This window comes from Pseudorasbora parva, chromosome 4 (assembly GCF_024679245.1).
Source record: "Pseudorasbora parva isolate DD20220531a chromosome 4, ASM2467924v1, whole genome shotgun sequence".
NCBI classification, from domain to species: domain Eukaryota; kingdom Metazoa; phylum Chordata; class Actinopteri; order Cypriniformes; family Gobionidae; genus Pseudorasbora; species Pseudorasbora parva.
The window spans coordinates 4,627,270-4,639,202 of NC_090175.1; the positions used below are offsets into that span (position 1 = coordinate 4,627,270).

Consider the following 11,933-nt stretch of genomic DNA (forward strand, 5'->3'; position numbering starts at 1 on the left):
AGATTGGGGAAAGGATGATCCACTTTATAAGGGGGTAGGAGTATCTGTGACATCTACACAAGATGTCAAATGTGTTTCACACAGCATCCCAGTCTTGATGCTTATTGATAACTGAACTACTGCTTTATAAGGCATATTTGATTAGAAAGATGCTTTATGATTTGGTATTCCCCCCTTTCTTCAATATCTGCACTCCGTGTCTCAGTTATGAACAACTTCTAAGGTATATTACGATAGAAATGATGAGATCCAAATAAAATATGGTGGTTGTTGACTCAAATGTGAAGTTGAGTCACGTCAAGTTTTATTTAGCACAAGTTTAACACAACCGTAGTCTGAAGTGCTTACAATACAATATATATATATATAAATAACAGAGATAAAATCAGGTATCATAATGTAAAGTAATTTAACATGCACAGCAGCATCACCCGAGTCTTTAAACTGTGAAACAGAAAACTCAAACTGTCAGATCTGTTCAGATGATCAGTCTGAAATTCTCAGCAGTTCTTCCCTCTATATAATGTCTATGGTCCCTCACACCACTTTATAAAACTCAAACACCCATAATACTGCTCTCCTAAAACGCCTCTATCGGCGAAGAGTAAAATAATACGCTTGCTTGTTAACTGCAGCTGTGCCCATTGCGTCACCGCCGCGGCGCGACGAAGGCTCATTCGAAAGCGGCACGTCTATGGCAAGCCGTTTTAGCATTAAATACACCTTCGCATACTAGTCATAAATCAGTTTTGACTAGTCATAATTCCAGTTCTAGATATCTCCTCTGCAATTTTGACTAGTCGATATTGCAATAAAGATATCTACAATGTGATTGTGACTAGTCATAATATGGATTGAAGATATCTACAATGTTAATTTGACTAGTCATAATATACATTCAAGATATCTATAATGCTATTTTGACTAGTCACATTCTTCCATTGACTTCCATTGGAAAATATTTCCAGATATCTTCAAATGAGTTTTGACTAGTAGTAATTGTAATTAAAGATATCTATAATTGATTTAATACTAGGCATAATTCTAATTAGAGATATCTCAAATTACAATTGCACTAGTCATAATTAAATTAGAGATATCTCTAACTGAATTATTACTAGTAAAAATTATAATTAGAGATATCTCTAACTGGGTTTTGACTAGTCACAATCCCATTTAAGATATCTTTAATTCATCAAATTTAAAGATATCTAAAATAGATTTGTAGATATCTGCAAATAATTTATCACTAGTCAAATTATAATTGAAGATATCTTGAATTGGATTTTTGTCTAGGCAAAACTTAATACAAGATATCTTGAATTGGAATTCTTCCTAGTCAAAACTCATTTAAAGATATCTGCAATTTAATTATAGATATCTCTGTCTGATTTTTGACTAGACAGAACTTTCTTTGGAGATATCTGCAATTAGCTTTGTGACTAGGAAGAATATAAATGTAGATATCTGGAATTAACATTCTGACTAGTCAAAACTCCTTTATAGATATCTCAATTGTGTATTCAAACCACCCCTTTGCTAAGCTCCGCCTTCTTTTCATATTGTCTTCGAGGTGCGCGCCAAAAAATCTCAAAACGGCCTGACCTGGTTTTCAGGTAATAAAAATACTGTAAAACTAACTGTCATATGTTGTCATATATCATTTTATTAACACTACTAACTGCATTATTATAAAATCACGGCTTGTTTTGCGTTGTCATTGTCAGAGATGGTATCGGAATAGGCCTAGACTACTATCTTAGCACCATAATTTACGTTTATGTTTTTAATTTTGTCGTAATGTTAATACATTGTATTATCAAAGTGATATCAGGCAGTGATATGTGCATGCTATTTTTTAGATTTTAAATATTTATCCATATTTGTTCATATTATTTGGTCGGATCTGTTCCATATAGTCATTAAATGTGAGTGGAAATGTCTTCAAAGTTCGTGTTGGAACGTAAACGAGTATTTAATGTTGCGATTAGACCAATGCTTTTGTTAAAATGTTCTATCTGTTTGGCTCCATGCATCGTCATGTTCGATGCTGGTAATGTATAATATTGTCTTATCTTTCATTATAAAAATGTGGCATTGCTGCGAACTTGGTATGTGCTGGTGTAACTTAGTCTGGCAGTAAAGAATTCCACGTGGCAATGCATGCTATCTGTTCTGTAGTCGTGCCGTTACCCCTCCCCAAACCCCCCACCGGCGGCGTCCTAAAATATCTAGGTTTTGTTTTCCTGTTGCTTACTTTAATGTCATATCCCGATGGGTCTTTGCAGACCTGCTTCAATACAGAAGCAAGTATGAAAATAGAAAAACAAAATCTGGATATAGGCAATATTGAGTTCCTGGTCCGGATGCGTTTGAGAACGTGTTTAACGTTACCGTATGTAAACAACTTTTTTTCTATAAGTATAAGTTAGTTACAAATTCTAATAGTTCTTTATTCTAATTCAAAATGTTTTTTTTTAGAACAATGTGTATAAAGGACAAGATTTTAACCAAACAGTACTGAGTAAAGTACTGAAAGGCTCATGTACATGTCATTTGTGGTAAATAATATAATATGATTTAAGAACAAGAGGAATCCGTGATTGTTTAATCTGTATTTGACATCGCACTTCAAGGAGACTAACCTGCAGTCATTTAATCCACTTTAAACCAGTATATATTTAGTAAAACAATTATTTAAATAATTTTTAACACAGCTTCAGCTTTAGACAATTCTGTACATGCTCATCCACACAAATGTATGTAATATTTAATTTTAATGTTAATTTGGTTTATCACATTGTTTTCTGTCTTGCAATTTATTATGTTTTTTTTCCCTGTTAAAACGTTTTTTTAAACATTTTCTACCAAATGCAATTTTTTCTTAGTTTTCTCTCAGCCACCATGTCTTCAGATCAAGAGATGATCTTTGACAGAGTTTTTAACAGCATCTCAAGAGCCAGACAACAGCTTTCAGCTAACACTAATAACAACCTCCTTACTTCAACTAGACGCCTTTTCCGGCGTCAGGTCCAACGACTTCACAGTAAGTTGGGCTGTGCTATGTAACAATTTGCATAATTAACAGTGATTTACCAATGTTTAAGATATTATTTAACTGTGTATTTTTGTGTATGCCAGGACCACCGGGAAGGCAAGAAAATTCTGTCTGGCAAACACACCTTTTCCTCCTCTCTGGCCCAGATATTGAGAATTTACCATCCACAACAGAGCTTGAACGATTTGCGACCATGGGATTGGGTAACTATTGATGTAACACAGTGTTTTTTGAATTGTAATTCCAAAAAAACATTTCAAAAACATTTTGTAATGGAGGTTGCTCAAAACATTAGCTTAGCCTGTTTATTCATAAAAAGAAATGATTGTCAGGACAGATCATAAAAACAAGTATTTAAAGCAGCACTAGGTAGCTTTTCAACCTTCATAATATATTTTTTAAGACTCTTGTGATGATAATTCGACTTACAATAGGTTGAATGACATGTCTGCCATAGCCTGACGGGGTCTGTATCGTTTTTAATCGTACTTTTAAACTTCGGGTTTCGGGTAGTAACCCGAGAACAAAAAGAACTACAAAATTCGACTGCTTTACGGCATATACGTCACTTCCACCAACACACACACCTCCTTACATTCGGACGTGCGAGCCCAACTTTGTTCGTCGGATAATATAGTCATGTCCGAAACAGCAGAGACAAATAAGAAAGAAAAGGTTTTGTTGGAGGAAAGCAATAAGAGGAAACGAAGAAGTGATGTGATTAAAGGCAGGACGAGGATCAGCATGTGACCAGCGTTTGCTCGTCGGCGTGAGCTGAAGGAGGCGCGCCCGACCGATGCTGTCCTGCTTGATACGGTGATTACCGACCACTCAAACACTGAACTGAAGTATCATATAGATTCTGGAAAACGCTAACCAATAGACTACTATAATGACGCTGGCATGTAAACGTGAGCATCGTGATTATTTGGCGTTTGAAAAAAAATAAAACCCATGAAATTATATTCATATGACATGCTAAAGCATCTGCCACTGACTGTACCTGGGATGAAGACATTTCACACGCGCCGCCAGAAGAAACACCTGCATGTGAACTCCTCCTACAGTGTTCAGGGGAACTGTTAGTGCTGCACCAACCCACGGGGCCGCTTTTATGAAGTTATTTGGCCCGCCCCGCACCACTGTATATATACATATCTATAATTTAGCTTTTACACTCTAAGACTTAATGCACAGATCATTTGACACACAGTATCAGATTGTAATGTTTCATCAATTGCTATAGTTATCATAGTCACTTGGATTCAGCTACACATTTTAATGAGTTTATTAAACCAAAAACTTTTTTTTTTTGTAGTAAGTAGCATGAAAAACCTTAATACAGCATTAAAAAAGTGAGCAAATAGGCATAATAATCACTGAAGCTGTTTATTACTTTAGGTCAATTTATGGTATGCAAAGTAGTACACTTTCAAAAACTTAAAATCAATGGAGCTGTCTACACTGCAATGATTTTCTTATTACACATTCTTATTATATTTTCTTGGTGGGCATAAACATATTTTAAATACAGCGGGAAAAATACCAAACCTGGTAGTGATCTGTATATCAAACCTGATCTATTACATACAGTATATGATCAGTTGATGAGCTGTTGTTTATGTTGCTTATGTGTTCTTTCAATTTTGTAGGTAGACCAGTGCATGAAACAACAGGGAGAGGAATCCAACGATCAAAAATTCAATTAAATTGGACTCTGTCTGAATTAAACAATTTTGTCTGCCAATGCTACCCAACTGTGAATTTAAACTTAATAGGTTTTCATTTGGCAAGAGCAGGAAAAGGACGGAAGATAGAAAGAGTGCATGCAAATAGTGTGAAAGACCTAAAAAAAGCAATTGGAAAGAGCAGGCTCTATGTAGTCCCAAGAGCAGAAGTTTCACAGGTATGTCTTCAGTACATGTTAAACAAAGTCTAAGGGCCAGATTTACTGACAGATTTACTTTTGCTCCAGCACAACCCTCCTTTGCCATAACCAAACTTTATGATGTGAGTTACTAATGTTTGTCAATGTACTAGTAATTCTCAGAACTTTACACTTCCTTCAGTGCATTGTGTTCTCATGCTAATATATCCTGTTTAGTAAATCTGGCCCTAAATGTTCAAATGAACAAGCCATTTCTTTAAGACAAGTTCAGTTGAATTGGTCTTTAATTGAACTTTGATATAAATTATATGTTTCTGCACAGTGCACATTAAGGCCCGGTTTCACAGACAGGGCTTAGCTGAAGCCAGTACTAGGCCTTAGTTTAAATGATGGGCAAGAAAATGTTACTTGTGTGCATATTGTGACAGAACAATGGAGCTGACATATTTTAACATTTGTCAGAGCAAGATATTTTCAGCTGAGACAGTTCAAACATGCATTTTAGTCTGACTAGCTTTAAGCCTTGTCTGTGAAACCGGGAGTTAATGTTAAGTGACAGTTCAAGTCACTTCTTTACTGTGCAGTGACTCTTAACAATTTTTTTGTCTTTGTTTTTTTGTCTTCTCTTAGGTAATGACACAATCCGCAGCCATTCCCCAGAACTCACAACAACCATCCAACACTACAGCACTGGATGAAACCTTCAATGCTGAGACCACAGAATCTGTAAATTTGTGTGTAAGTGAAGTTATTTCATGTAATTGTATGTAAATCACCCACAGAATTGTATTATCCATCAATGCATTTATGAGATTGTGTTTTTATGCTAATTTGTCCTGTTTAGTAAATCTGATCCTAGATGTACAAATAAATGAGCCATTTCTTTAAGACATATTCAGCTGAATTGGCGTTTCATTTAAATATAAATAATATGTTTTTGCACAGTGCACATTTAATGTTGGTGATAGTTCAAGTAACTTCTTTACTGTGCAGTGACTCTTAACAAAATCTTTTTTTTTTTTGTGGGTTTTCTCTTAGGTAATGACACCATCCGCAGCCATTCCCCAGAACCAACCATCCAACACTACAGCACTTGATGAAACCTTCAATGCTGAGACCACAGAATCCATAAATCTGCATGTGAGTGAAGTTATGTTTGATGTTGTCAATGGTTGTAAATATGCTGATTTGTGACTCATAGTTGTACTTTATTTCCTTCAGGAGTGGCGAGCTATACGTTACCAACAAGATGAAGAATATAATGCTTCTCTGTTGGCAGATATAGAAAAAGTAAATTTTTGACTTTTCGCAGATTGTTTGCCAAGGTTCAATTTTGTTTAAAACAAAAATGTGTATTACATATATGGAATTGCAGGACAGAAGGAGGCATTGCTATGAGGTTCTGGAAGAAAGGCGCAAAAAGGTTTGTGCTGCCACTGTATATTTTATTGTTTAATTTTCTTTTTATATATATATTTTTTTGTTTTTTTGTTTTTTAGGCCATTGAGGAAAGACGCCAGCGAATGGCAGCCCGTGTTGAACCTCTAGATGGAGAATTTCTTAAAGCCAAATATCCAAACGGAGATGTGAATAAGAGGAAGTTCATTATGTCTGATCCAATTCAAGTAAGAAGTTTATTGTGAAGAAGGATTAAGTTTTTTTTCATAGATATTTTTTTACTTATTTTTCCTAATTTCTGGATTTCTTTATTTTATTAATATTTGTCATCATGGGCTTTTTGTTTTTAGGTCTTGTTTGATTTTATTGGACAAGATGAAATGGCCAGCGAAGTTTTTAAAATCCAAGAAGCTACTTCGTCAAATTCTATCGAGAGCACGTCCACTGGATCAATTTCAGATCATGGAATAAAACCATTATCTACACTGTATATCCTTTGGACTTCGCCTTTCGATAATCTGGTAAGTTACTACCACAGTATCACTTGAGCAAGTTTTTTTTTTTTTCATAATGATTTTGATTTGGCCCATATGCATTACCTTTTATTGAAAAATTATCATAATTTTTGACCTGATATGGCCTGTTAAGTTTTATCTTAAGGCTTGTTAAGAATCCTGCGTCCCAGTTTGCCTACTTATATCATGCCCTAAAAGTATGTACTCTTTTTCTGAAGAAAAAGTACATACTTTTGAGTGTGTGAGAGAAGAGTAGGCAAGCTTTGGGGTCTTTAATGGACATAAACTGGTCTGTCAATCATCTTTTCACAGTTAATATCCTCCACATTAAATTAAATTTGCTACTAAATTGACAGAAAATCAGTAGTATGTTGATCTGCAAATTATGGGTCTTGCTTGCGAAGACTATTCTAGAATCAATGCATAATGATGCATTTAAAAGTTGATTATGTAATGGATCTTTTTAAAAGTGTACACCGTTAAGATGAAATATAACATGGATAATATTAAATAAAAAATGTTATCAATTGAAATTTGTATTATCCGTTGTTAACACACATTTACTAATTTCTAAATGGTGAAAGGCACATAGCACACTATATATGTGAATAATGCAGCACGTTCCAAAGCACTTCAGTGGGGCTTTAACTCAGAATAGAGCATAATCAGCATAGAGTAAAAGACTGATTCTTGGGATTTAAGAATCAGACTGTCTAAATGAGAATTGATTAAACTTTAGAAATCAACAATTTTAACTCAACACTACTTATTAAATCACAGTTTTGTCACTTTAGTTATTTGTTCTTTTCATTTCAGGAAAAACACTGTGACCCTGTAAATGTTGCCCAGCCTCCAGTGGATTCACCCTTTGTTCAGTCTTCATTGGCTCTATCCCCAGTCCATTCTCCAGTTGCCTTGACCTCTGCCCATTCTCCAGTTGCTTTGACCTCTGTCCATTCTCCAGTTGCCTTGACCTCTGCCCATTCTCCAGTTGGTCTGACCTCTGCCCAGTCTCCAGTTGATCTGACCTCTGCCCATTCTTCAGTTGGTCTGACCTCTGCCCATTCTCCATTTGGTCTGACCTCTGCCCATTCTCCAGTTGGTCTGACATCTGCCCATTCTCCAGTTGCTCTGACCTCTGCCCATACTCCAGTTGCTTCGACCTCTGCCCAGTGTCCATTTGGTCTGACCTCTGCCCATTCTTCAGTTGCTCTGACCTCTGCCCAGTCTCCAGTTGCTCTGACCTCTGCCCATTCTCCAGTTGCTTCGACCTCTGCCCAGTCTCCAGTTGCTCTGACCTCTGCCCAGTCTCCAGTTGCTCTGACCTCTGCCCAGTCTCCAGTTGCTCTGACCTCTGCCCATTCTCCAGTTGCTCTGACCTCTTTTAATTTTGAAGACCAACCTACAGAGCCAATTGTCATTGATTTTGATGAAGAGACACCACTTAGTTCTCCATCTCCCCAGCCATCAGACATTGTAGATCTATCCCTAATGGATCAAGGGAGGTCCGTGGCCGTGGCCCTAAATGAGTATGTTCCTATATATGCTTATTTACTAACAGTTAAAAAATAAAATATTTGTATGCATTCGCAAATTAACATAAACACACACACACAAAGCCACCAACTCTTAATTTAAAATTAATGGGATGAGGTTGCTTTGTGACTAGAATGCGGGGCTTTATGCAACTAGCTAAATTCTAAAATATACCATAATGTTCTGCATTTGACTAAAAACAATCCAAATCTTTGTCTCTTGTAGGGTTGACCTACAGACCATTCTAAAAAAACTGCAAAGCCAAATTGATGGAAACATCTGCCCAACAGCAAACCAAATAAATGTTTTCAGAGAAAACATACTACAGTGTAGCCTGCAAGCTGTCAAGAGGCGACGATTCAACCCACAAGCAAAATTAGATGTAGTGTTTGTTGATGCTGAGGAAAATGGGGAAGGGGCAATAGATGAAGGCGGCCCTACTAGAGAATACTTGCGGTTGTTGATGCGGGCCATCCATCAATCAAATGTCTTTCAGGGCCATGAGAAAGACCGGAATTTAGCTCTAGACACACAAGGTCAGTACTGTTAAAACAGAAACCTTTTCTGATTTCACCTTAACAGTCGAACAGTCTTTTTGATCTCTTGTGTTTTTTTTTTTTAAGTGTTCATGAACTGAAAAACCTAATTACCCAAGTTTCACATTGTACTATTAAAACATTGATTGTTTCAGAAATAATATCTAACTTGGTAGAGTTGACTTATAAAGTTTCTATCTCACAGTCATAACTTTATAGTAAACAATTTTGATTATATAATTTGCAGTTGTTCAAAAAGAATTTGGACAAAGATGAGACATACAAAGAGTCAAAAAGATGAATCTGTTTAAAAAATGTCTCAGTTTTCCTCAGTTACATTAGAAAATGATAGACTGTAGAATTTAAGGATGACAACTTTTTTTTACCTGCATTTAAAATTATGCATAATTTGCAAATTATGATCAGAACTCCTGCATTCTAATAACAAAAATTAATCTGGGATGACTGAGGGGTAAAATATTAACTTTAAAAAGTATTCATTATGGTTCTGTAGGAATTTCTAGCATCAATATTTCATCTGTTTTACTTTAGCTTTGGAGAATAGGTTGTATGCATCAGTGGGGAAGATGATTGCTGTCTGTGTCGTCCATGGAGGAGTTGGCCCACATTTCTTCTCCGAAAGGCTTTTTCAGCAGATCTGTGGTATGCCAACATCCCCTGCCTCAATGGATGAGGTTGAAGATCATACATTGAGGGAGCAACTAATCAAGGTACAGAGATGTTTGAGAATTTAAATAATTGTTTAAATGTGTTATATAATGCTTATTTTGTGTATTTGGCAAAATGTGTTGACATGCTTCAATGTTAAAGAAAACATTATTTTTCATATGCAGTGCATTATTGTAGCTACTCATGCCCAGCCACTCAAATGTGACGTTTTCTTCAAAGCCCCTCCTTCCATCTGCTCTAATTGGTCAGCTGACCCAGTGCATTGTGATTGACCAAACACCACAAGTGTGTGTCAGAAATGTAATGCCCCTTACCTTAATTGTGAGTTACAGCTTTCAAAGTACATACAAAATCAGTTAGGTACATTAGCAGGCATCAGTGTCAAACAGAACATGGCATCTAGAGCTGCTTTTCCACCATCAGGCCGAACGGTTCTCTTTGCTCAACACTTCCGATACAGATGGTTTTTCTCACAATTGTAAAACTGCTTTTCTCACAACTGTTTTAGATACAGGAAGCAACAACTGTTCAGGAGGCAAATTGTTCCATTATAGAAGCAGCAGACAGCTTAAGTATCATTGGTGCCTTGAGATATATATCACACCTGACAGAAAGGAACTCTCTTGTCCAGTCAGCTGCAGAGTTCTTTGTGAATGGAAGACTGCGAGCTGCCTTGGACCAGTAAGTGATTTAAAGGGTTAGTCTGCCCAAATATTAAAATTCTGTAGTTAATTATTCACCCTCATGGGTTTCCACACCCAAGGACTTTAGTTAACTTCGGGAACACAAATAAAGATACTACCATGCTAACATCTCCTGTGAGTTGTCATGATAGAACACCTTTTGTTGACCTGAGTAATTAATGACAGAATTAAAAAATGTTTGGGTGAAGTACATTTTTAAGCCTTTCCTTTCTGAATCTGAGAACATAATCGTCAGCCTAAAACTTCCTTTGACTGCTATGTTTGTTAAGCAGGTTTTCAGAAGGCTTGCAAACTCTCGGTTTGCTGAAAGAGATGCAGAAATATCCTGCACTTTTTTATGACATGTTCGTCAATGAGCAGAAGCCCCTTCAAGCAAAGGACCTCTGCAATCTTTTTTATGTGAACTTTTCCCCACAAGGCAGCAACAGAAGGGCAAAGGAAAACCAGACCATATGCTACTGGAGGGACTGGTTGATCGATGTTGAAGGTACAAAATGTTTTTATGTAATGGTAAATGTATGCCATGTCTTTTTTTAATTTCTATAGTATAATGAGTAAATACGTAAATCCATTGTCCAAATTGTTTGTGCCTTGTCCTGAATCACTACAATCACAGTAAATATTTATATTCAGACTGTTTCATTATGAGCAGGACACATGCAGTTAAATTAATAGCTAGAATGCCAAAGAATACGTCTATGACCAATGACTTATTCATAAAAAAAAGTAACTTGGATTTTAAGAAAACAAGTGTTTGAAATGAAGAATTATCTTATTTGTAGTGAATCTAACAATTATGCAGAACAAATACTTAGGATTGTATTTTTTTGTAATCGGACAAAATATAGAAACCATGCAGCTAGATGTATTCTTAATTAGACAGCTGGCTAACTCTGTTTAGATCAAAATATTGCTGTCAAAGAACTGCATGTGCCACACATTTGATAATAGGTTAGTCTTTTGAGGTTTGTGATTTTCTGTACATATATTTTGCAGAGGGAGAGACTAATGGAGTCACTCTTGAGATGATAATGGAGTTTGCCACTGGAGCCTCCACAGTGCCACCTCTGGGTTTCCCCCACCGCCCAGAAATAGAGTTCCTCCATCAAGACGGGAAAATCTTTCCAGAGGCCAATACTTGCCTGATCATACTACGGCTGCCGATACACACAGAATATGAAATGTTCAAGACCTACATGACAGAGGGAATCGTGCAGAGTCCATATTTTGGTGTTGCCTGAAATGGTTAAATTTAGAACTGCATCCATAATGGATAGGGTTTTGTTGCATTGTGGTGAGTTTGTATCTTGGTATTGTTGTTAAAAGGAGTTAGCCCAAATATGACAATCGTCACTGTTTACTCACCCACCCTCTTTTAAAGGATTAGTTCAGCAATGAAAATTAAATGTTGTCAATGATTTATGACTTACAGAAGTCTCATGCTTTAAGCTTTAATATTACCTTTTGACTCAAAGTAATTTTAGGTACATTTACAACTGAGTGAAGCTTTTATTAATTTAAAGTTCCATTTAAGAAGCACCTTGAAGTCAAATATGTTGAGATGTGCATCCGTTCCAAAATAAAATGCATTGCATTATGCATGTCCGT

The 11,933-nt window shown here is 36.2% G+C and overlaps 2 protein-coding genes across 4 annotated transcripts in view; one reads left to right on the top strand and one right to left on the bottom strand.

Annotated features, from left to right (window-relative positions):
- The window catches only part of LOC137072700 (CMRF35-like molecule 5), a 140,582-nt gene that overhangs the window by 81,900 nt on the left and 46,749 nt on the right, over positions 1-11,933 (bottom strand). The window lies entirely within an intron of this gene.
- Positions 1,248-11,874, top strand: LOC137073838 (uncharacterized). 3 transcript variants are annotated; one of them, XM_067442542.1, is made up of 16 exons: positions 1,248-1,616; positions 2,889-3,046; positions 3,142-3,261; positions 4,711-4,964; positions 5,577-5,684; positions 5,985-6,086; positions 6,168-6,236; positions 6,322-6,369; positions 6,446-6,571; positions 6,695-6,865; positions 7,676-8,388; positions 8,621-8,931; positions 9,484-9,662; positions 10,130-10,302; positions 10,595-10,812; positions 11,322-11,874. In XM_067442542.1, exons 2-16 carry the CDS (start codon positions 2,905-2,907, stop codon positions 11,564-11,566), a joined length of 2,979 nt encoding a protein of 992 aa, XP_067298643.1. In that variant the 5' UTR covers positions 1,248-1,616; positions 2,889-2,904; the 3' UTR covers positions 11,567-11,874. The 3 variants fall into 3 exon arrangements, with proteins under 3 accessions (XP_067298643.1, XP_067298641.1, XP_067298642.1); XM_067442540.1 differs by lacking the exon at positions 1,248-1,616 and having other exon boundaries at positions 2,647-3,046; XM_067442541.1 differs by lacking the exon at positions 1,248-1,616 and having other exon boundaries at positions 2,647-3,046; positions 10,598-10,812; positions 11,322-11,873.

Bases quoted from the DNA above. Each gene is read 5' to 3' on its own strand.
- LOC137073838 (XM_067442540.1), top strand. From the start codon at position 2,872: ATGCAATTTTTTCTTAGTTTTCTCTCAGCCACCATGTCTTCAGATCAA. The intron at 3,262-4,710 runs GTAACTATTGAT...TCAATTTTGTAG, and splicing joins ATTTGCGACCATGGGATTGG to GTAGACCAGTGCATGAAACA. The intron at 9,663-10,129 runs GTACAGAGATGT...CAACTGTTTTAG, and splicing joins TGAGGGAGCAACTAATCAAG to ATACAGGAAGCAACAACTGT.